Source organism: Canis aureus, chromosome 1 (genome assembly GCF_053574225.1).
Source record: "Canis aureus isolate CA01 chromosome 1, VMU_Caureus_v.1.0, whole genome shotgun sequence".
In the NCBI taxonomy this organism is placed as follows: domain Eukaryota; kingdom Metazoa; phylum Chordata; class Mammalia; order Carnivora; family Canidae; genus Canis; species Canis aureus.
The window spans coordinates 71331842-71357036 of record NC_135611.1 but is presented as its reverse complement, the minus strand read 5'-3'; the positions used below and the strand labels follow the sequence as shown (position 1 = coordinate 71357036).

Genomic DNA, 25195 nt, shown 5'->3' with positions numbered 1-25195 from the left:
AAAGATGTCTAGTTCTCTAATTTTATAGATGAAGGACCCACCTTGAACTAAGGCTCATTTATCATGAAGATTTCTATGGAAAAAATACATTTGAAAGGAATTATAAACTAATTTAACAATGAACTTGACTGACGAAAATAACCTTTGCTTATCAAGAAGTAGTTGGATTCTAACTCTCCTCCTAGCTGGTCATTGTTCCAATTGCATAGAAGATAGATGTCACTTCTTGGAACAATTTCTCTGTTTAGAATAGTTGGAAGATTCTAAATAGTTAAAAAATATTCTTCAAATAATGCCTTTTCATTAACAGTGTCAAAGCTTAAAGATATAAGACCTCATTGAACTCTAATCTACTCTACCTGATGACTTAAACACTTAACAGCCCTTTTCAAATTATATTTTATCCCTCTGTGAAAACCATAGTATCAATTGGACATAGCCACTTAATGGAAACATGTATTGCCTTGTCATCTGAAAATCCCGTCTCTACACATATGAATTCTGAATTTTTATAGGATGAATAAACAAAATTTTAAGACTAGATAATCATAGTATTTTAGAATTTGGAGGATTCTTGGAGACTGCTTAATGCAAATGTATTATTTTTACTGATTTTTAAAAATGAAATGGTAAGTGGCTTCCCTCAGGCTCAATGGTGTCCATAAGCTTAAATCTCTATAGTTTTTTAATCCTTGTATCTTCGCTTATGTTTTTTTCCCTCAGTTCCTTTGGTTTCTATTTTGTTTTGGAGGGTTTTTTTTTTTTTTTTAAACTCCATTTTACTTTTCCAGTATGACAAATCAGTCTAATTTCCCAAAATAACTTGCCTGTGAAGAACACCCTCACTTTAGCAGTTAAACAAAATTCAGGTGGACTGAGTGTATCCTTCACTTTAAAAAATATTTTGTTAGATAGTTAAAACTATCGGGATTCAAGAAATACAGTGACATGGTTGGCAATATCTACTCTGCCAAAGATGCTTTGACAAAGACATGATTTTTTACTTCTTTCTCTTATGCTTTTTCTCTACCAAGAAATAACCTTGAGCCTTAATTTTCTTATCCCCTAAACCTCCAAACCTATTTACCTTTCAGAACCTACCTCAGGTGTTGTCACGTGTTCCACAAAGCCTGCTCTGGTTCCTCCCTAAGTTGGAAGTAAGATGTCCTTCCTCTTATCCTTTTTCTGCTTCACCCAATAGTACTTTCTATGGCCTGTTATTCTGAAGTATGACTTCCACACTTTTATTATAGTTATGTAAGTACACATCTTTTTCTTCTTTTCAAAATAAACTCTGGACTTGTAAGTAGCAGGATATATCTCTAATTCACATTTGATAACCCCACAGATCTAAACAGTGCCTTGCACACATATATATACACACATATATATTTACATACATATATATATATATATATATATATATATGGTGGTTCTCTATTATAGGCATATATTGATCCCGTTACATAGGTAAGATCTAAGCAATCAAAACAGTTTCCAATAGTACAGGGCCCCTATCTGTTCAAAGAGATCCCTTGATATTGTTGTATTCCTTTGGTGAGAGAAATCAGGATTTTTTACCTACATCCAACATTGTTGCTACTTGGCTTGGTATGCTGTATGTGATTACATAAAATCTTAAATCAAGGTAGATTCCATTTATATAATAACGCTAACAAATGAAAAATTGAAATAGCAATGCAAGAAAAAAAAGTATGCAAGGAAAGTCTCATGAATCTGGACTTTCAAGCATGGATAGAACTGTGTTGGGCAGAAAGCAAGGCTGAGGAAATTTGGTCTAGAAATGAAATCATGATGTGTTTGGCAGTAGTGAGAAGACCAGCCAAACCAGGCCAGCCTATGTTGGATATCAGGAAGAGTAAAGCTGCATAGGGGGACAGATCATGGAAGGCCTTGCATGTAGAGCAATAATCAGAAGATGTTAAACTGACCTGAACAGACCGAAATGTTAAGAGTTTATAGTCTGATAAGTAACTTTCAACATGTGCAGAATATCTAACCATTCCCTGGTGAAGAAGGCCAAGAACCGGGCCTGGAGCTGGTAATCATCATTCTGGACAGAAAAACTCTCCTGTTTTCCCTCAATAAGGAAGGGAGCCTTTTTCTGTTTGTAGACACAAAGCTGGGTGAAACCAAAATCTACTCTTGATCATTCTGGTCAGTTTCCAGTATGGAGGTATCAAGTATGTGCTCAATGAAAGCATGTCAGTTTATTGTTGATGAGCAGTTCTCAAAGTGTGGTCCATGGAATGGACCCCTAAGATATTTGAGACTCTTTCAGGGGTCTGCAAGGTCAGAACTATTTTCAGAATACTTCAGAGTACCCCTTTCACTAGTTAACATTTGTACAAACGGTGCAAAAGCAATGGTGAGAAAACTGCTGGCAGCTTAACATGAATCATCAGTGGCCCCAATTTATACCTAGTGGTCATTGGATTCTGTAACGCTAACATACTTGCAGGAAAAGAAGACTAGCTTTTCTGATAAATATCCTTGATGAATTTTTATCCTTGATAAGAATGGCTAATTTTATCAAATCTCAACCCTTTATACTCATTTTTTTCTATTCTGTTTGATAAAATAGGACGTGTACATAAGCACTTGTATAATTGAGCTGCAAACTGGACTCACCATTTTTTTTTTTATAAAACATCACTTGTATTTGACAAACTGGTCATTTAAATTTGCCTATTTGGTAGGTAATTTCTTAAAAATGAACCTAGTCAGTTTTGTACGTCAAGGAAAACAAGGGGCAGTACACGTTGCGAGGGATAAAATTCAAGCTTTCAAGTAAAAACTAAAATGTTGAAAAACCATGCCCATGACACTTTCCCCATTTTTTTCTGATGCAATAGGTGGTGATAACAGCAAATATTATTTTCCATTGTTGTATAGTTGAATGTATCATCATTTTGAAGATCTGCATAATTCAGTTAATCGATATTTCCAAATGACCAGTGAATGATACCACAGAATCATGCATGGGGAAAAATCCAGCCAAAGTACAAGATATACCAGTGAATTTTAATTTTAACAATATGAAAAATGTACTGATATGGTTTCAGATTTCACATGTAACTAATGTTAATTGAGTTTTGATACAGTATCATCAAAGAATATCTACAATTATCTGAAAAGGCTATTAAAATACTCTTCCTTCCTCTAAGTATATATCTATATGATACTGATTTTCTTTATATACTCTGACCAAAACAAACTTGTTGCAACAGATTCCATGCAGAAGCCAGATAGGATCTAGCTATGTTTTATGAATCTTGCTAATTTTTTTTTTTTGGCTTTGGAAAATATAAAGCGTTTTGTTGTTGTTAGAGTTATTTAGGTTAACATGTAATTGACTTATTGTTATTTTTAATAGATTAATATTTTAAATGTTTTAATAGGTAAAACCCACACAGAATCTCTTTAGGGTCCTTAATAATTTTTAAAGTGTGAAAATGGAGCGCCTGAGTTGCGCCATCAGGTAAACGTCTGACTCTTGATTTTGGGTTAGGTTGCGATCTCAGGGTCCTGAGATTGAGCTCAGCATTGAGAGCACTGGGCTTGCACTGGGTATGGAGTATGCTTAAGATGCTCCCTCTGCCCCTCCCCTTGTTTGCGAGCACAGGCTTTCTTGCTTTCTGTTTTGTTCTTCATAATAATCTGCAGCAAACCTCACAACTAGTTGCAATGTCTCTGTGTCATTTGGAACATGGTACTTGAAATGATCTTCTCAAGATGATTGAGAACCATTGGTGGCTTTGTGAGACTATATTTAGAAGCCTTAACTCCAGCTAGAGGCCTGAAGGAGGCAAGTGAGGAGCCTAAGCTACCTGTGGGAAGAGCCAGCCACTAGAAGGGCAGGCAGGGACAGATACTTGCCAAGGAAGGTTATCTTTAATTAATTTTTTTTCCATAGTACCACCTGTGATTTTTTCATATACCAGGTATTATTAAGTACAGGACCTTCACATAGTTTTTAAAGAAAGTTTTAACTAATGTAATTAATACATACAAAAATTCAAAATTGTGTCAGGGCTATAAGATGCTAAGGACCTATATTCATTACTACTTTCTGGAGATCCTATAAGGACTAGTAGAATTGTAAATTTTAAATATGGAATAGACTGATGGAAGTCCCTGATCCAGATTCCAACCCCCTAGATCCTGATTCCCAAATCGCTCATTATCTCCCAGGGTACAGAAATTTCCAAGTTTCCCTGGAAACTGAGATGCCGAGTGAAGTGCTCCAACTGCCACCCTAGAAGGCCCCAGATTCTGCTTTAGCCCTTGTCTGCATGAGGTATTAAAGGGAATTTATGCCCTGACCACGCTGCCATGGAAGACTGAGGGTATTCATAAACACTCCCTTTGGGATCCCTGGGTGGCGCAGTGGTTTAGCGCCTGCCTTTGGCCCAGGGCGCGATCCTGGAGACCCGGAATCGAATCCCACATCGGGTTCTCGGTGCATGGAGCCTGCTTCTCCCTCTGCCTGTGTCTCTGCCTCTCTCTCTCTCTCTCTCTGTGACTATCATAAATAAATAAAAATTAAAAAAAAAAAAAAAAACACTCCCTTTTACTGGTCTGCAGACTTTGGTGATTGCCACTGTCTCACCTCGCCTTTTGCACAAGATGACTGCTATGGCAGTGTGTCCAGGGTTTTCTATATTTCTTTTTAGAAAAATAAAAAAAAGATTTTATTTATTCATGAGAGACACAGAGAGGCAGAGGAAGAAGCAGGTTCCATGCAGGGAGCCTGATACGGAACTCCAATCCCGGGACTTCAGGATCACGCCCTGGGCTGAAGGCAGGCGCCAAACCGCTGAGCCACCCAGGCGTCCCCCTACATTTATTTTGGTAGTGTGTATTCCACAGTATTCACCTGCTCTCCCAAGACTATCACTTTGTTCTTTTAGATAGATGGGTCTGTCAGAAAATGAGAAGTGGACTCTTGTGGATAAAAAAGGAACTTAGGCTCAGTACAGCCAATATAAAGTTGTCCTGTTGTGACTCACCTAGAAAGCAAAGTACTATTAAAAATATATAGATAAATAAATACAGATAGATGTAGCTGGATTGTAACTATTATTTCTTCCAGGAAGAAAGCAGAACAATAATAACAAACTTTGATCTGTCTCCCCACCAAAAAAAAAAAAAAAAAAAAAAAAATTTGGATTTGCATCTAAATGTTTTGTTTTGTTTTGCTTTTCAGATTTGAATGTCATATTTAAACATGCAAGAAAATATTAAAATAAATAAATAAATAAATAAATAAATAAATAAATAAATAAAATAAACGTGCAAGAAAATTTGACTTTAATATGTATTTGTGGTGGGTCCTCTAAACAGCTGGCTTTTCTCCAGAGGATGAGTAAAGACAATTTAGGGGTAGCTCATAGTTGCCTTACACTTTCCTGAATATTGGAAAACTACATTTACAGTAATATTTCCTACCTCCAGGCCAAATCTTGAATGATTACTTTAAGGATAGGAGCTTTTCACACTTGTGCAAAGATCCTTAAAAGTTTTTGTCCTTTTAGATATTCAGATGCCATTTGAATGAATGTATTTACACATGCTCTATGTTTTTATGTGTTTTTATGTGTTTTATGTTTTATGTCCTGATTCTCAATGGAATATTACTCAGCCATTAGAAATGACAAATACCTACCATTTGCTTCAACGTGGATGAAATATCAGAAAGGGAGACAGAACATAAAGACTCCTAACTCTGGGAAACAAATTAGGGGTGGTGGAAGGGGAGGAGGGCGGGGGGTGGGGGTGAATGGGTGATAGGCACTGAGGGGGGCACTTGACGGGATGAGCACTGGGTGTTATTCTGTTATTCTGAATGTTGGCAAATTGAACACCAATAAAAAATAAATTTATTATTAAAAAAAATACAAAAAAAATACTACTGATTCTCTCCTTTGCAAAGACAAGGAAGTTTGACTTTTTATGTGTTTACAGAGTTTGGCCCTTTCCCAAATGCATATTTCTTTTTTAATCTCATTTGAACAAATGTGTAAACAAAAACATTGCTGCCTCTCAGACTTCACTATTTAAGATTTAATGAAGAAAACAAATGAAAGAGCACTTGATTTTTTTTTTAGTCTCTATAGCAGAGTTGGTGTGATTGGGACAATGTGAGGAACTGTGGCTACATGGTGCATCCACAAGTGGACCAGAGTGGCTTGTGAAGCTCTGTGCTGTTCTCAGGAACAAGGTGTAGACCAAGAGCTTTCCTGTAATGGGTAGATCCTCTGGTGATCTTAGAATCCAGCTTTATTTATTTATTTTAATTTTTTTAAGATTTTATTTATTTATTCATGAGAGACACACAGAGGGAGGCAGGCTCCGTGCAGGGAGCCCAATGGGGACTCAATCCTGGGACTCCAGGACCACACCCTGGGCCAAAAGCAGGTGCTAAACCACTGAGCCACCAAGGGATCCCCAGAATCCAGCTTTAATTAATCTTTCCACCTAGGCTTCTCGGTGGGTCCGAGCCATCAGAACCTTTGAAAATCTCCCTGTTTTAAGTTCTCTCAATGATGAATCAAGCCTAAACATCTGGTTATGGGGGGAAAAAAAAAAACCATGAACGTGTCTGTTAAATATGCATTGCTCTTTGTTATGATGTATGTTTACAGGGTGTTTTCTGGAGAAACCAGCTCAGCCAACAGATCATTCAAAAATTGCTTAATAAAACATTTCGGTAATTCCCAGTCACCTACTGTGGAAAGGCTACCCATCCTATTAGCTGTTCTGCTTCATTGTGCCCTATCCCTGTCCAAGCTTCCTCCATGGAGGGCATACATAAGCAGGGGAGATAGCATCAGCAGTATCTGCACTGGCTGTGCGTGTGTCTCCAGGAAGTAACCCCAAGAGTTTAGAAAGATGGCAGAGATTACAATAGTATTTCTCCTGCCAAAACGGGAAGTAGAGGCTACTCATGATTGCTTTTGAAACTCATTCTCCTGGATTGTAATGTTTCTTAACCCATTTGTTATAGGTGAATGGCTGTAGGAAAGACTGACAATATGAACTTTTTTCATTTCCTTGCCATCCCCTTCTAGGTGCTCTCTGCAGTTCTTTAGTGATTTACTTCCAAAGTTATTTTTTACCTCCAAGACTATTAGTAGAAAGGTGTTTTGTTTTTTTTTTAACTTGAACATAAACATTCTCTGAACTATTGCCAGTAAAGTTTCCTAGTATATAATAAAGATAGATTTCCTACATAGCAAAGTAAATAGAAAAATACTAATGTAATCATATGACTGTGAGATAGGGCAATATGCCTTTTTTTTTTTCTCAATACATTGATGCCAAAGATTGCTATCTTTAAATTTTTTTAAAGGGTCTTTTTTTTCTTACTTTCATACTGAAAATCTATACGTACTTTATCACCTTTTTTAGCTTTGCCTTTCAAAAAATAACTGTTGGTTCAGTTAAAGTAATATAACTTGGCTTAGTGATCTAATGTCTTGAAATACAGACCATGCATTTTTGGTTCAAAGGAATAAGAAAGTATTATCAAAAGCTATTTGAATGTTTCTTACTGTTGGTCTAAAGATAAGGAACGGTAGAACCAACATAAACGTAAAACTTCTCAGTAAATTGTACAGAATTATATGCAGTTGTTTAGGTCTAATTGGATTCATTGTGGCTGCTCTAGAAGATGGAATTTTTCTCACAAAAGTGCCTTCTTATTTATTTATACTCCAAATGTATATCTTTTACAACTTAAAATAATTATAGCTTTTATTTTATAGAATGTACACATTATACCTTTTAAATAATTTTTGTTATATATTTTCAAACACATTTTACAGATAACATCAGAAAAATCAATAATGATTTTATAACTTCATCAAAATTAAATCAGAGCTGATAGTGAGGAAGTTTTTGAAGTGAGCTATTTCCAAGTTAAACTTTTAGTTGTAAATAGATGAGACCATTTTGGCCAAAATATATTAGAACAATTATCACTTATAGAAATAATATATATTTAATGTTTTAGCTGAATTGAGCAAATTTTTATATTATGAATTTTAGTTTTAATAACAATTACTTTTGTAAAGATAACACATCATGTGTTTAAATTCTTAATTACATAAATCAGATTAAGATTTACATAATCAGACATAGCCTGTCTTTTACCTTTTTAGCCTTGTTTAACTGTGGTCTGAAGGACAGTTTTTCCTTCACTTTTTCAATTCTCAATTGATTGCTCCATATAGTATGTTTATGTCTGTAGGAGGAAGACACATTATGGTTCATAGATTAGAATGATTACTTCAAAATTCTCTGATAAATCCACCTTCTTGAGTAGCTCCCCATTTCCATTCAACTAATCTCATTATAAATGGATTTTTTAAATTTTTATTTATTTATTCATGAGAGACACAGAGGGAGAGGCAGAGACACAGGCAGAGGGAGAAGCAGGCTCCTTGCAGGGAGCCCGATGTGGGACTTGATCCGAGGACCCTGGGGTCACACCCTGAGCCAAAGGCAGACGCTCAACCACCAAGCCACCCAGGCATCCATCAAATGGATTTTTAATTGCATTTTTACCTTCCCTAGAAATGATTACTATGTTCCTTACACTTACTAAGTTTTATTTTTAATAAAGATTCCATAAATTGAATTTGACTTTTCATACAGATACTATAGCAGAAACACCTAACAATACTCAGTAATTAAGCAAATAATCATAAATATAGCAATTACTAAGTTATAAATTATATTCTAATAGTGTCAAGCTTTCTAAAATACTAGCAGAAATATTTATATTATGCAAATACTGTACAAAGTTCTTCTCTATAATTCCTTATCATTATAATCACAAATTGTCATATGAAAGTTTCATAAGAACCACAGAATATAGAAATACTTCCTTTTTTTTTTTAAGGTTTTGTTTATTTATTCATGAGAGACACAGGCAGAGAGAAGCAGACTCCATGCAGGAAGCACCATGTGGGATTCAATCCTGGGACTCCAGGATCATGGCCTGAGCCGAAGGCAGATGCTTAACCACTGAGCCACCCAGGCATCCTTAAGGCAAATCTTGATGGATAGTTTTAAAGAAACTTTTTAAGAAAATATTAGGAACAATTAGGAGCTTTTGCAGAAACTGGCATTTCTGCTTTATTCAAGTCATGATTGCAATATTTCTTTATAAATACAGACATAGTGTTCCAGTTGTTGGCCATTCTACTCTGTAGGGGAAAGAGGAGTGGATTCATTTTACTTTCTTTATCAATCAACCTCACCTTCTCTCCTAGTGTTAAGGAGGGATAATGCTAATGTTGTCTTTTCAATTCCTAATCTAGCTCATTTTACTGAATTTTTCATTACTCAAGCCTTAATTACTATTGCTGCCTTATCATGTTGCCTCAGTATCATATGACTTCACAGTTTTGACATAGAGGTAATGGAAGAGTTTGAGTCCAATTCACATAATCTGGAATCTTTTCATATTGGCCTTAGGCCTTGAACTTTGCTTTATAATAAATTATAACTATCACTACAATTGCAACTGCACTTTGGCACTGCTTTCCTTGTATCAGCTATTGTAAAGGATACTATTTTACTAGAGTGAAACCGGCTTTATAATAAGACCACCAAGATGTTTATTAAGTTAATTAATAAAATTTTGTTTCACAGCCTTGTTTCAGTAAAGTTTTAAAGGACTCTACTAAAATGGAAATCTGAATCTAGATGGATTTTTAAAAAATAAAGGATAGGTTATTGAGCCCATGTGGGGAAAGAATGTTTTTCCTTTTTTATGATTGTTTAACATAATCAGGTTTTTAAATATAGGATATTTGGCAAAAACTAAAGATCCACATGTTTGATACCTGTTGTTGGGAAAACTGAATTTCCCTGAAGAATTTATAAAACTGACTTTAAAAAAATGTATCCACATAAAATGTGAGCTTTGTAATCCTGCCAGAGTCAGAACCCAGAGTAATCATGTAAATTATTGAAAATTGCCATTGCCTGGCATGATTTCTCTATGGCTTCAGAAGATGCACTATATGAGGAGGGATTGTTCTTGGTTGACCAGTTCCTTCTTTTGCTGTTTATTCTCTTTATCTTCATGTAAACATCCTATCTCTCCTTACAATAATAGATCATTATTTGGGGGGGATCATTTAAAATGATGAGCCTTTTTATTGGAAACTTTCAACATTCAACTGTTTTCTCATGATGTAAAATAAATGTATTAAATCTCTTTCAAATTTATCTTTAAAGGTCACAATTTTCCTCTCTGTTAATGTTTTAAAATTCAAGAAGTTTTGTCTTTAAGGAAAGCACATTCAACATTTTGTGTTTGTCCATCTGGTTTGCAATAGATATTTAAGAAGTCAATTTATTTTCATTAGAATGGTTTGCTAAAAAAAAAAGAAAGAAAGAAAGAAAGAAAAAGAAATGGTTCGCTCCTACAAAATATACAGTTACAGGGTGACTGAACACGTGACTCTTGATCTCAGGGTTGTTAGTTAGGTACCCATGTTGGATATAGAGATTACAGGAAGGGAGGGAGGGAGGGAGGGAGGGAGGGAGGGAGGGAGGGAGGGAGGGAGGGAGGGAGGGAAAGAAAAAAAAATAATGAACAGGTCACAATTTTCCTCTCTGTTAATGTTTTAAAATTCAAGAAGTTTTGTCTTTAAGGAAAGCACATTCAACATTTTGTGTTTGTCCATCTGGTTTGCAATAGATATTTAAGAAGTCAATTTATTTTCATTAGAATGTTTGCTAAAAAAAAAAAAAAAAAAGAAAAAGAAATGGTTTGCTACTACAAAATATACAGTTACAGGGTGACTGAGCACGTGACTCTTGATCTCAGGGTTGTTAGTTAGGTACCCATGTTGGATATAGAGATTACAGGAAGGAAGGGGGGGAGGGAGGGAGGGAGGGAAAAAATAATGAACAGCTATATGTGTTATGTTCAGTTTTTCAAGAAAATGAACTTGAATATAAATTGAAGAAATAAATGATTTATTTTTAAAAGAAAACTAAATGTTCCATCTTTAAAATAAAAAATGGCTTGTTGCTTTTAAGCCCCCTAAGGGTTGGGGCCTCTTTGTATATATAAATATCTTTATTCTCAACTGCATCCTGTAGCACCAGGAAGATAACAGGTGCTCAGTAAATATTATTGGAATGAAAAACTATTCCCTACCCACATCCGTTTTATTTGTGCTATTTAATCCCAGTGAACTCCTATAAAAGAAAAAATAATTATGTCATCAACAAGAATATGTATCTAGTACTTTCTTATAGTCTTTGTCTGAAAAAAAGAATAATGATAGTTTAACTGGGTATAGAATTCTAAGTTTATAGTTTTTCCTCTCTGCATATAGAAGGTATCATCTAATTATCTTCTGGTGATGATGGTATTAATGAGAAGTCTGTCTTCAGGTTATTGTCATGAGATATTTTGTTTTTTCTCCCTGCTAGTTTTTAAGATATTCTCTATGATATAACAAAGTACAGATTAATACTATTTTTCCCACTAGAGATTCTCCTTTTTTGGTTTGAGGATTCATGCTTTCCTCAGTTACCTGCCATTATAACTTTGCATTATCTTTTCTGTTTTCCCTATTCTTTCTAGTATCTTAGAAATTTTGTTATGTCTTCTTACTCTACCACTTTATCAACTGTCACTGTAGGGCTGTTTTTTAATGTGTTGCTTTTACTCATATTTTGAGCTTGTTCCTGTCTCTGCTTTTTATTTCAAAACTATATTTCCGTTTTAGAGTTTGTGTTTGGTTCTTTTTCAGATCTGCCTATATAATACCCAGTTCTTGTTGGCAGATTCTATTCCTTTATCTTTCTGGACATGCTAATGATTTAAAAAGTCTCTTTCAGGTTGCTTTATTATCTATAATTCCTCCAATGTGTATTCTCACATTTGTTGCACCTGCCCATTTTCATGGTGGTGGATTTTATATGTTCCTCATAATTTTTGCCTGAGCAACTCGCCACTCCTCACATCCTGGAATCAAAAACATTCTTTGGATTATGGAAATCTTCCTATAGTATGTTTTTATATTCATCCTTCATTGAGATCTATAGTTTTCACTGATTCTGGGCCAGTTTTTTATGTTGGTTTTTAGCTTAGATTTCCCATACCACCCAGGTGCTACAAAATGAGATTCCACAATTGGCACAGGCTGGGCATTCCACATTTGACCAGTGATTCTTCCTATATAGAGTATAAAGGTAGCCTGCTTCTATCCTGTGTTCCCAGTTTGGACTTTCCTAGCTTTAATTTGCAAATTGGATATCCTCTTAACTCCTCCTTTGTTTTTGGTTTGTTTGTTTTTTAATGCAGAAAGTCATTTTCATTTCCTCTCTAGACATAGAGGCCTGCAGAATATAATTTAAGGCATTAACTCCCATTTATCACTATGTTACTTCTTTGCTTTTGACACCTAGAGATTTACCTTTCTTACTTCTGAGCTCAAATATAATTTTGCTATTGTTGTTATCAAATTGTATCCAATATTTCTCTTTTTGGAATGGGATAGCACTTTCCACATACTCACTGTAGCATCTTCTCAAGGAAATTGGAACCATATAGTTTAAAATTATTTTTTTCTTGACCCGGTGTTTTTAACCATTTATGTTAAACAAGCAACCCATATAGTCTGTAACATAAATAAGATTTTATCTGTAATTTCAACCAACTGTAGTTAGCATCTTAAAATCACTAAATAGCCTGGCAATCAGTAGAGATTAAAAAGTAGGATTTATGAAAATGATTTCTTACTTACTGATCATATAAAGATTATTATTTGTTAAAAGTTTGGCTACTTACATAAAAGTAAATGCCTGAAAATCTGATTACTAATATTGAGAGAAATTATTGAATTTAAGAATTTTAAATATCTCATTTTTATGCCATTATTCTTATAATCATTACTTTTTATTTCACTTAGTATTATGGATATCACCATGTATATAGAATGCAATCAGTCTTGACAATGAAGGCATCATATTATTGCTATTACTTTTATTACACCTTTAGGGATCCCTGGGTGGCGCAGCGGTTTGGCGCCTGCCTTTGGCCCAGGGCGCGATCCTGGAGATCCGGGATCAAATCCCACGTCAGGCTCCCGGTGCATGGAGCCTGCTTCTCCCTCTGCCTGTGTCTCTGCCTCTCTCTCTCTCACTGTGTGCCTATCATGAATAAATAAAAAAAATAAATAAAAAATAAAAAAAAAAAATAAATAAAAAATAAAAAAAATACTTTTATTACACCTTTAAGAGAGATATATCTTTAACATGTATCTTAAACCATAGACACCATGGAAATATCATAGTATTGCCATTACTTTTCAGAAAGATATAAAAGTAATTTTTCCCTACATGTTCTTTTTAAAAATCTAGATTAACATGTCTCATAATGGAATTGGTTGGAGAATATGATATACTTGATTATAAAGAGCTTGGGGGAAAAATAAGGCCATCTCCTCGTTTGACCAAAAATGACTATTTTTTTCAGACTTAGTTTTTGCTTTCCTTCTCTTTTCAGACGCATAAAGAAAAAATGAAGACAGATACATTGACACATACAGAGAAAAGCCAACAACTAAGTGAAGGAAACATTTCATTTCCTCTCTACATTTCACACCCTGTAAGTAAGAAGAAGAAAATAGTCTACCGCACAGAACAGACCATCTTCATAATTGGAGAAACGCCAAAAGGGATCCGCAGGTATATCTATAAAAACACTGGACTTTGGGAATTATTCACAAAAGAAATATAGCTACTTAATAAAATACACAAATTATTTGAATTTTAACCATACTTGGCACCTGAATTTGTACACTTTAAAAAATAAATTCCAAATATTTTAAATGTTTTTAGAAAGCTAAACCCTGAATTGATGAAAAATGAAATCATTCTATATGGATACACAAAATACTTAAGTGCGTTATATGCATTCATTGAATATTTATTGAGCACCTAACATGTACTCCGGCATTGTGCTGGGTGATGAACATAGAGGGTAAAAAAGGACATAGAGCTTATAGTGCAGTGGGAGTTGGCATTGAACCATAAAACTTTCAAAAATAAAAAAAACTTATAAATAATTATAAAATTATACAAGAAAGAAGTGGACAGGCCTCCTTGATAGAGAATAATGGGATCCGGAAGGGTGCAGATAGCTTTCAGGAAAGACTTCGTGACAGAATTGACATCTGTGACCTGAGAGATAACCAGGCAAAGAACTAGAGTAAGAACATCCTTGTGAGACAGAACATGAGAGACTCCTAACTCTGGGAAACGAACTAGGGGTGGTAGAAAGGGAGGTGGGCAGGGGGGGAGGTGACTGGGTGACGGACACCTAGGGGGGCACTTGATGGGATGAGCACTGGGTGTTATTCTATATGTTGGCAAATTGAGCACCAATAAAAAATTAAAAAAAAAAAAAAACATCCTTGTGGAGGGAAGAGGTCAGGTGTGTTCAAGGAACTGAGAGAAGACTTGTGAACTTAGTGCATGAACCAAGTAGACTGCCATGAGATGAAGGCCAAGACAGGTGGGGCTGGAGCATGCAAAGCCCTGTAGGTTGTGGACAAATTTTGCATTTTATTCTGAGTGCAGCCGAAAGCTATTGAAACATGAACATGATCTGATGTATGTTTCCAAAAGATTGTTCTAGTTGCTGCGTGGAAGAGGCAGATTAGGGGAAACTGGAAGGAACTAGTCGGTGGTTTGCAATACAGTGGTTGTCATGGAGACAGTTAAATACATGAATTCAGTCTGGTACTGGACTAGTCGTTGGAACAACAGACTGGATTTACTAAATAGGGAAAACTGGAATTGAAAAAAATCAAGGGATCCCTGGGTGGCGCAGCGGTTTGGCGCCTGCCTTTGGCCCAGGGCGCGATCCTGGAGACCCGGGATCGAATCCCACATCGGGCTCCCGGTGCATGGAGCCTGCTTCTCCCTCTGCCTGAGTCTCTGCCTCTCTCTCTCTCTCTCTCTCTGTGACTATCATAAATAAATAAAAATTAAAAAAAAAAAGAAAAAAAAATCAAGAGTTCTCTTTTTGCTCATATATTAAATTTGAGGTTCTGTGGAAATTCCAAATAGGCAATAGATATGCTCCTCTAGGGTTTGGGGGCTGGAGATCTAGGTATGGAAGTCATCAGCATTGAGATTATAAATGATTTTAGAGCCACTGACTGTGTGAATAACCTAGGAACCTACCTAGCACTGAGAGGAGCGAAGAAGCCCCAAGACTAAACCTTCAGGTGACAGTGGCCCGCTGGGTAGGAGGCACAATAAAAGGAAGGAGCACTTTACTTTATTAAATGCTTTTGAGAACCAGAATTAGATGAAGTGGGAAAGTGCCTCCTGGAACTGGCAGCAGAGAACTCATTGGCCACCTTGATGTGAGCAGTTCGTAAATCCATGGGCAGGTGCCGGGGTGAGGTGGTGGGCAAGCAGGGGATGGGCAGACCTTGTAACAGCTCTTTGAGAGTGAAAAGTAGCAGGAGCTGGAGGCCGTTATGGGTCAAAGATAAGTTTTTTTTAAGTTGGGAAGACAATAGAACCTGTTTGTGTGTTGAGGGAAAAGACTAATAGGGGAAAAAGAGATCATGCCAAAGACATGATAACAGAAGTCCCAGAGGCAGGAGAGGGTGTGATCCAGACCACTGAGGAAAGTCTAGCCTTCTAGATGAAGGGATGAAGACAGGCATTGATATGGTGATATTTCCTCAAAGTATTGAGAATTAAAGTATCGTTTCAGAGGGAAAGAAATTTCAGGAGAGAAACGTCATATAATAAATCACTTAAAAAGTAGGATAGCAAGCTTAGTGAGACTAGAATTCATGGCTCATGTTAAGTCCCTGATGGAGAATAATTCCAATAGAAACATCCATGCAGGGCAGTCCCGGTGGCTCAGCGGTTTAGTGTCGCCTTCGGCCGGGGTTGTGATCCTGGAGACCCAGAATCGAGTCCCACATTGGGCTCCCTGCATGGAGCCTGCTTCTCCCTCTGCCTGTGTCTCTGCCTCTCTCTCTCTGTGTGTGTCTCTCATGAATAAATAAAATCTTTAAAAAATAAAAATAAAAGCTTTAAAAAAAAAAAAAAACATCCATGCAGTTGTGCAGACTTTGTTCAGCAAGCTTCAATTGCTCCATTGCAGACACAGAATAGAGATGGCTGGGTTTTATCAGGAGTTAGGAGAATGGAGGGAAAGAGAAGCAAGGAAGCTGAAGGTTGTTTGCAAAGGAGTAATTACAAAGTTGAACCTAAACGAGATGAAGGGGAGGCTTGATGAGGTCAGAAGTATCTTCCAGCATTGTTGTCATTGGGGAATTGAATGATTGAGCTGGTGTATGAGGTGAGTGAATTCAGGGATTTGCAGGTTGTGCAATTGATGGTAATCATGGTAGCTGTCTGTGGCCTTGGGAATAGGGACCTGATATGCAGTTGAGTCTTGGGTCAGGGGTGGTAAAGAAAATTGGTAGGCCAGGAGTTGGAGTTAGGTAGAGCATCTACATGGATATTGGTGTTATTAAGAATGATGAGGGGCGCCTGAGTGGCCCAGTCAGTTAAGTGTCTGCCTTTAGCTCAGGTCATGATCTCAGGGTCCTGGAATTGAGCCCCACATGGGGCTCCCTGCTCAGTTGCAGAGCCTATTTCTCCCTCTCCCTCTACTCCTCCCTTTGCTTGTATTCTCTCGCTCTCAAATAAATAAAATTTTAAAAAACAAAAGGATGATGGCAGGAGATGGGAAAGGAAGTAGAGTTAATCTTGAGTGTTCAGTCATTAGTGGGAAGCAATTAAAAGATCAGTCAACATGAGAGAGAGAATGGTTTAGCGAGATAGCATAAACCTAAAAGAGGGGAAGGAATCTCCAAGAGAAAGAGAATATTGGTCTGGAAGCAGCAATGTGAACCATGAATCCTGAGGTTTAGGGTGTAAGGCATAGGAGCCTTAGCTTGTGAGGGCTGCATAGGAGGAGGTGGTATGAGGGGACAGAGGGACCATTCCAGGAGAAGAACAGGGGAGTTGGTAGATCACAGCCTGGTTCTGGGGGCATCGAAGGACAGTCTGGAAGGGTGAGGGATTGAATTAGATTGGGGATGAAGAGACTAGGAGGGGATGAGAGGTTCCATGTAAGTGAGGAGTAGCAGCTGAAGTAAGCAGGGATGCAAGTCATGGTCAAATTGGCCCTGAAGACCTCTGCAGAGTGTGGGCAAATAGTGATGGCTCTCTGGGTTGGAGATTCTCTCTGCAAGGGTTTGGCAGCTCCTCAGCCCTTAGGCGCAGGTGTGGTGGGTTGGAGGATGACTCTCAGCTGTCACCATTGCCCAGAAAGGTGAACACTCCACATGCTACAGTGGCATATCTCCTCTTAAACAGACTTATAACTACGATTCTGGGCAAATTTGGGACAATTTACTTGAGGCATTTATTTTGCTGAGAGGCAGGCCATAATGCATTTTACCAGTTTTTGAGGAGCACAAGTGTCCTTATCCCCTTTAGCACTATCTATAAAAATAAAACTATTAACAATTAGTTTTTGCCTTCTTCCTTCTTTGTCTATTCATCCTAGGGAAGAAATGTCTCAGGTTAAGTGAAAGGCTAACCTTAGAATACCAACATCTGAGCCAGGGCATGGTGTCAGAACTCCTGACGTCTTTCCCGCTAACCATTCCCCTGTTTGAGATTCTGGAATCTATACCAGCTGCAGCCCTCAGGTCACTGGAATGAAGTTTCAGTCCCCCCTTCACTTCAGAAAGCTCAGGCAAATAGAAGATGGTGTAGCTGGGTTCTACCCCTTTCCCTCAGTTCCTCTGGCAATGGCAAAGGGGAGAGAACTAGAATTATATCATGACACACAACTACCCTGGATATATTTGCTGAGAGATACTGATCTCTGGTTTCCTTTTTTTCCTTTCTCTATAGTGGCTTCTGAGGGTCTACTCTAGTTTACTAAATTGTTCTTAGAAAATGGCTAACGTGGGCAGCCCAGTGGCTCAGTGATGTAGCGCTGCCTTCAGCCCAGGGCATGACCCTGGAGACCCGGGATCGAGTCTGTAAAAAAGTGGCTAAACTTACACCTCCTGATTGTAACTTGCACTTACTTAAATACTTAGAAAAAATTCTTTTAAAGACCAAAAATTATGAAAGCAAGTTAGAAGGCAAAAATAAAATGAATTATAATCGTAACTCATCCTGTGAGGGGCAACGGCACAACCTAATTTACTTGCATATTACTGACATAACATGGGTCAGAAACAGCTCTCCTCCCAGAAGTGACCGAATTGTAGGATTGTGAGTGAGTCAGCACAGCAAAGGTGAAAGTACTTTGGCAGCTGCTGAGACCCCACCAAGTCTTGGATAAATAAAAAGACATCAGCCTGTAACTCTGCCATTAACTTAATCTTTGCAGCACAAATATTTGTTAGGAATGCCATGAAAATGGATTTGGAGATGATTAATAAACAAAATAATAATACCTCATTACTTCATATGAAGTGAAAACTGGAGCCTTTTAAGAACGTGCTTGTTGCTTTCCAACAAGAACACTGGCAATTTCCAGGAGAGAAAATTGGAAGCTTGTATTTGTGTTATTAAATACCCTGGTGGCCGTAAGAATGGCTGTTGATCAGGCGTAGATAATATCTGGATGTGGAACAGTTAACAGGACCCATGTGGTAAGGACTAGGAGCCAGCATGCTCCTCTTGGAGCCATGTAAGAAAGTCCTGAGCATGTGGGATGGATTGCCACTAAAATCACAGGAAACACAAACTGTATAACCTGACCTGAGCAGCAAAAAATAACAGTGGCTTTAAAGCTCCTATTTATATACATTACAAATAAATAAATATTTTACTTTCAGGATTCTCTGTTGTGTTCAGGAGAAAATTCAAACTTCTGAAATTGACATACAAACCCCTCATGATTTTCAGCCTCTTCCTTAGCTGTTTCTCCTGCCCACCCTGTGAGCCAGGTCCTCTCAGAAGTAGGCCTGTGCCTGTTCTCCCTCTGCCTGGAAAGTTTCCTTGCTCATCCTTACCTGACTGGTAGCACCAAAGAAGCCTTCTCTGCTACCTTACCCATGACCCATCGCTGGCTTAGGTACCTCTTCTCTGGGTACCCCCAGGGCCCTATATTTACATCCATAATGGACTTATCACTCCCTTCTGGTTTGATTTGTATGCATCTGTCTCCCCCCAGCTTGACTATAAATGCCTTGAAGAATATGGTAGTAGGGCTGTTCACAGTGCCTATGACATAAAGGGTCTATAAATTTTGTTGAATGCATAAATGACTGTTTTAAGGAAATATTATATAAAATAAAAAATATATTCTAGAACTTTGAGACTATTAACCATGTGCTACAACACTGTCTCTTGTCTCTGGCTTTTGTTTAAAAGAATATCTCTGAACATTGAGCATTCCTGATACATGGCCCAAACTCAGCATTATCAGAGCAATCCCTCTGTCTTAGTCTACTCCGTCTCCCGTAACAAAATACCACAGACTGGGCCTTAAACAACAGAAAGTTATTTCTCACAGTTCTAGAGCCTGGGAAGTTCAAGATCAAGATGCCAGCTGATTTGGATTCTGGTGAGGGTTCTCCTCCTGGCTTGCAGATGGTGACCTTCTCACCACATCCTCTCATGGTGGAGAAAGATCTCTCTGGTGGCTTCTCATGACCTTCTTTAATCTTAATTACCTTCTAAAGGATCTATCTCCAAACCGAGTCACACTGAGGATTAGGGCTTCAACATCTGAATTTGAGGGGGACACACTTCAGTCCGTAGCACTCTCATCTGAGGAAGGGAGCAGAGTCTGGTGTCTAGGCTTCTGAAATGATCTTTCTTTCTGCCTCTGTCTTACAAGGGTTCTGGAAGGCCCATTTTCTCATATATGCATACAACAGCTTATATTAGTATTTTAGAGCAAGAGTGAAACTCACTGCTTTTTTTTTTTTTTTTAAAGATTTAATTTATCTATCCATGATAGACACACAGAGAGAGAGAGAGAGAGAGGCAGAGACACAGGCAGAGAGAGAAGCAGGCTCCACACCGGGAGACCAACGCGAGACCCAATCCCGGGACTCCAGGATCACGCCCCGGGCCAAAGGCAGGCCCCAAACCACTGAGCCACCCAGGGATCCCCAAACTTACTGTTTTAAATAGCATCTCACTTCTTAGTTTAGCTGTCTATACCCAAGTTGAACCAGGTGGGAGAAGAAAGAATCTAGGTTTATCAGTTTTGAATTTTCCTTTAAGATCATCAAAACGTTTGTGAAATTTCTATGTTATATTTGTGGAAGAAGGAAAAGGAGAGAGAAGAAGAAAAATCCCTTTATTTTTTCAGAATTTTCTCTTTTCCATTCATTAAGACCTTTCTTTGACAATTGTAGGACTTAAATGCAATATAGATTTTCAAGTACAGATTCTACAAATTATGATTCTCATATCAGTCATAAATTGGCTGGCTGGAGCCAAATTGCATGCTGCAATCCCACAATTCCCAGGAAATACTTAATAGTATAAATCAGAATGACTTAAAAAGCTGGTGACTTCATGAGCTAAAGGTTTTTTTCAGTAGCATGAGGGAAGAGGTCACATCCTGCTAGTGTAAAATAAATGCATTTTCATTACGGAATTAAGCTAATGTACACTGCATGAATAGAATTACAAGGGGACCCTTGAACAACATGGGTTTGAACAGTGTAAATCCACTTCTAGGCAACATTTTTTGGTAAATACAGTAGTGTGTAAATGTATTTTCTTTATGATTTCTTAATGACATTTTCCTTTTCTCTAGCTTACTTTATTGTAAGAATACAGCACACAATACATATACAAAATATGTGTTGACTGTTTTATGTTATCAATAAGGTTTCCAATCAACAGTAGGCTAATGTTGGGGAGAATCAAAAGTTATACTTGTATTTTCAACTGCATGGGGAAACCTAACACCCTTGTTTTCAAGGGTCAAATATACATTGCTTTATATAATATCAATGGTGATGAGTTCTTTAAAAATAAAATGTAATAAAAATAACCTCTGCTTTTGTTCATTAAATCTTCAGAAAACAATTTCAAGAAATGGCTTCTTATTTTAACTTCCCTTCTGTAAAGGAATTTGCTAGCCATATAACCAATGCCACATCAGAAGAACGACAGAAAATGCTAAAAGACTTTTATGCTTCTCAATATCCAGAGGTAAAAGATTTTTTTGTGGATTCTGATGCAGAACTCATTAAATCTTCCCATCAGAAAAGAGAGAGTGTCAGGAATAAGTCTGAAAAAAATGTATCTCTTATAAAAGAAAGGCTGTCAGATTCTGAAACTTTGTCATTTAAAGATTCTTCCAAAAAAGTCTCTCAAATTTATAGCCCAAAAATACATAAAGAGAAATCAGTTAAGTTTCAAAATCACAGTTTCCATAGAGAAGTGGTGCTTTCTAATGATGGAGAAACTAATGAATCACCTCTAAGTTCAACTCAAGAGACTGACAATGGGAAAAACAGCCAAGCCCCTAAAAACATTATAGCATCCTGTTCCCTGAACACTAAGTCTGAAGCAGATGAGTTAGAAAATTTGGAATATACCATGAAAGATGAACAAAACCTAACAAGAACAGGCATTTCAAGAAATGAGCCCCTTTTCAAAGTGGAAAACAAAAAGATAAAAAATCCAGTGTTAGGAGATACTTCTGTGGTAGGCTTACTTGGTGACACGTCTATTCTTGATGACCTCTTTAAAAGTCATGGGAACAGTCCCACACAACTGCCAAGGAAAGTTCTTTCAGGGCCCATGGAAAAAGCAAAACAGAGACCAAAAGATTTCTGGGACATCTTGAATGAACAGAATGATGACAGTCTTAGTAAACTCACCGACTTGGCAGTGATAGAGACTCTGTGTGAAAAAGTGCCCCTTGCTGCATCCTCCAAAAGGAAAGAGGAGCTGGAAACCTCACTTTGGAAATCAAATGAGAAATTTTTGTGGAAAAAATTGAGTTCAAGTGATACAGATGAAAACACAATGAATGCACAAAAGTAATGCATAAAGAAACATAGAATGAATTACTGTGACCAGTGGACTTCAGCCACCTGTCTTTACAGCTCTGTATTCCACACTCACTACGTTTACCTGCAGCACAGCTGTCAACACACATGTTTATTAAACATTTGCTCTAGCACTGTTTTAGCCTAAAAGGTTATCATGTATTTGTTTTCCTTGATATCTGATTTGATCTTTTAAAAATATGATTGAATTATAGTATAAACATCTTTATGAAATAGAAGAGGTCTAGATTTGTTATCAAGAAACCTGGGACATCTCCCTTACTGTGTAATTATGTGCCTGTAGATAAGTCACTTATACTTACCTTGGTGTGCAGATAGTTCCTAATATGAAAGATGAAGGGTTTGAACTCAAAGAACAATGTGTGTCCTTCCAGCTTAAAAAAAGCTTTGGTTTACTCTCCCAGATTCCATTAAGTCACAGGCCAAAATATGGTCATCCCCCAAATCAGGTGTACATTGATGTCTTTCTTAGTAGCATTTTGAAAATTATTAACTGTTTTACTTTTTCCAAAGTATCATGTACTATTACTAAATTATTTTAGATGAAAGTAATAGCTAGTACTGAACATATGATGTTGTATTAAAATAAGTTTATAACTGCTCAAAATCAAAGGGTTAATGTATAACTGTACTACAAAAGTCGTATGTATAACTGTATGACAAGTCATAAAACCAATAGCCACAGAACGCGATGCCTCAACTTTTATACAACAGGATTTAATCAATATAAATTAAACTTTGTGTAGTATTTTTATATTAAGTATGGAGAAATGAAGCATTTTATTTAAAACTCTTCTATTTTGTTGAATTTAATTTATATGGTATACAATCTACAGAATGTGCTTATTGTTGAATTGATTTATGTGGAAACATCCATTCAGTCTCTATGTATACTGTGCCAGAGGCTTGAGATGCACAGGTGAGTTACCACTACAGGTAAAAAACAGGAAACCACCTCTGTAAAGAGTCACATCTATTAAGCCCCTGTCCTCATGCCTGGCATGTGGTGGCAGGGACCCGAGGCTTCTACTGATCCACATTCAGATGCACGGTGGCTCATTTCCTTCAGTGGAGCTCTGGGAGCTTGGGTGGGCAGGAGGAAAAATAGGAAATAGCAGTGAGCCAGGAAGGGGTGGTGCTCGGAGCCCAAGGCCTTCAGAGTACCCACCTTGCAGGAGAACCATGGCTGTAAATGGAGAAATAAAAACAAAAAAACAAATCTTTTCTCAAGGGACCAAGTGACCAAATATGTTCTTTGGGATGTTGTTGAGAGCTGTGAAATCTATTTTATATCATGACTCAGTACATATGTGTTAATACATATATAAGATTAAAATAAAATGTTTATGAAATAATATTTACCCATAAAGCATGCAGTGTACTTTGATATTTCCTTTCCTATTACGCTTTTGGCTCTTAATATATGTGTGTTTTTTAATGTTCTCATAACCCACTAAATTGATCTTATGACCCATTAATGATTGGAAATCACAGTTTGCAGATCATTGTTTTAGGTAATATAGGTTATACATAGAATATATATATTATATATAGATTATAGAGAGTCTTTTTTTCTATTTGCAGCTGATCTATATCCACACTTATCAGATGCTGAATTTCACTGAGGTGCTTGCTACAGAATGAATGTATTGTGTATCTGTGGTAGATATTAAATGCTGTTAGCCTGCTGTGGGACTAGCTGTAGGAGGAGGCCGGATAAGCAAGTGGACCCCTTCATCTCAGTTAAATACCAGATGGTAGAGTTCAGGCATTTTAATAAAAGTGGCTCTTGAATAAAATAAAATACCTTTAAAAACTTTAATATAGATAGGACCTTCGAATCATAAAATGATATTCATACAACATAACGAAATAGTATTAAAGAGACTTTTACCGGTAAAAGTCAAAATGGGATCAAAAATATAGTCCTGAAGTTTAAAAATTAGATTTCAGCAGTTGCTGATGAAACGGTCATTAACATTGTGCAGGAATAGTGTCTCAAGCAGAGTCCAGGGTCCAGTATGGACAGGAGCCAGTCAGTTCCAGGAGGGAAGGTGTGAGGGTCGACTTACCCTGCATTGGAGCAGCAGGAAGAGTTGGCTTAACCACTGAGGAATCTGGGAGCAGATGCGGTGAAGGGCTGACACACTAATGCTGCCTAGCCCATCCCGAGTTCTTCCAGTTGAATAGGTGGCCCCAGGCAAATCCCAAGGCTTCTTTCAGCCTGTTTGCCCCTGTAAATTTGAAATGGACTGGATCAGTTGTGTTCAAGCTTTTTTTTTTTTTTTTTAAGCAATTGAACTCTATCTTAATTAGAAGATCAGTTGTCGAAAATAATTAAAGTGGAGTTCTGTTGGTTCCAGCAGCACCACTGGGGCCTATGGAGCACTGGCTTGAAAAACCACAAGGGTGATACCATTGCTAAAAAACATTCCAGCTCCAAGTTTTCAAGATTCTATTTGCCTCAGTCTATCTTGTTCACTTCTCTTTAAGGCACTCAACACAGTTATTAATATTGGAAACTGAGGCAAATTACCGAGAGACTTCTGCGCTTGAATTCCTTAGAGTTCCCATAAAGCCTTGAAACCACTTCTTAGAGTAAATTAACATCATCTGCAAGTGGTGTGGCTGCCCCTGAGTGGTCAAGGCAGAGGAGCCTTAGTTTGCAAAGAGGCGCTGGTGATAAACTTCTCCACAGTCCACAGAAAATGAGAAAGCCAAGAGTAGTATAGTTCAAAGTTTTTAAAAGTCCAATGTGTGCAGTTTTTATATTCTGAAGTTATTCTTCCCGTATTATATTAAAATCGTTCTCTTTGTATGAAATGATAGATCATAGTTTTTAGTCTTTTTCATTGTCCTTGATATAAAAATTAATAACCATATGTCAGTTCCCAAACGTTTTATTTGACATTTACTAGTCTATAAAATCCCTAAGAATGGAATCACTGCCTGCCTCAAAGTTCACGAATGGCCACCTCCATGGCCACCATGTCATAAATCCAGTTAACGGTCGGTCTAGGACCAGGGATGTCAGTGAATCTATAAGATCCCGTAAGATGGACCTGCCTGCAAAGCCCAGAGCGCAGGGC

The 25195-nt window shown here is 37.3% G+C and overlaps 1 protein-coding gene across 5 annotated transcripts in view; it reads left to right on the top strand.

Annotated features, from left to right (window-relative positions):
- Positions 1 to 23475, top strand: part of ERCC6L2 (ERCC excision repair 6 like 2) — a 154650-nt gene extending 131175 nt beyond the window's left edge. For all 5 annotated transcript variants that reach the window (XM_077903784.1, XM_077903777.1, XM_077903793.1 and 2 more), the window contains 2 exons: positions 13565 to 13746; positions 21108 to 23475. In XM_077903784.1, the coding sequence (XP_077759910.1) occupies positions 13565 to 13746; positions 21108 to 22080 (1155 nt within the window). In that variant the 3' untranslated portion in view covers positions 22081 to 23475. The remainder of the gene's footprint in view (positions 1 to 13564; positions 13747 to 21107) is intronic.
- The last annotated feature ends 1720 nt before the right edge of the window (positions 23476 to 25195 follow it).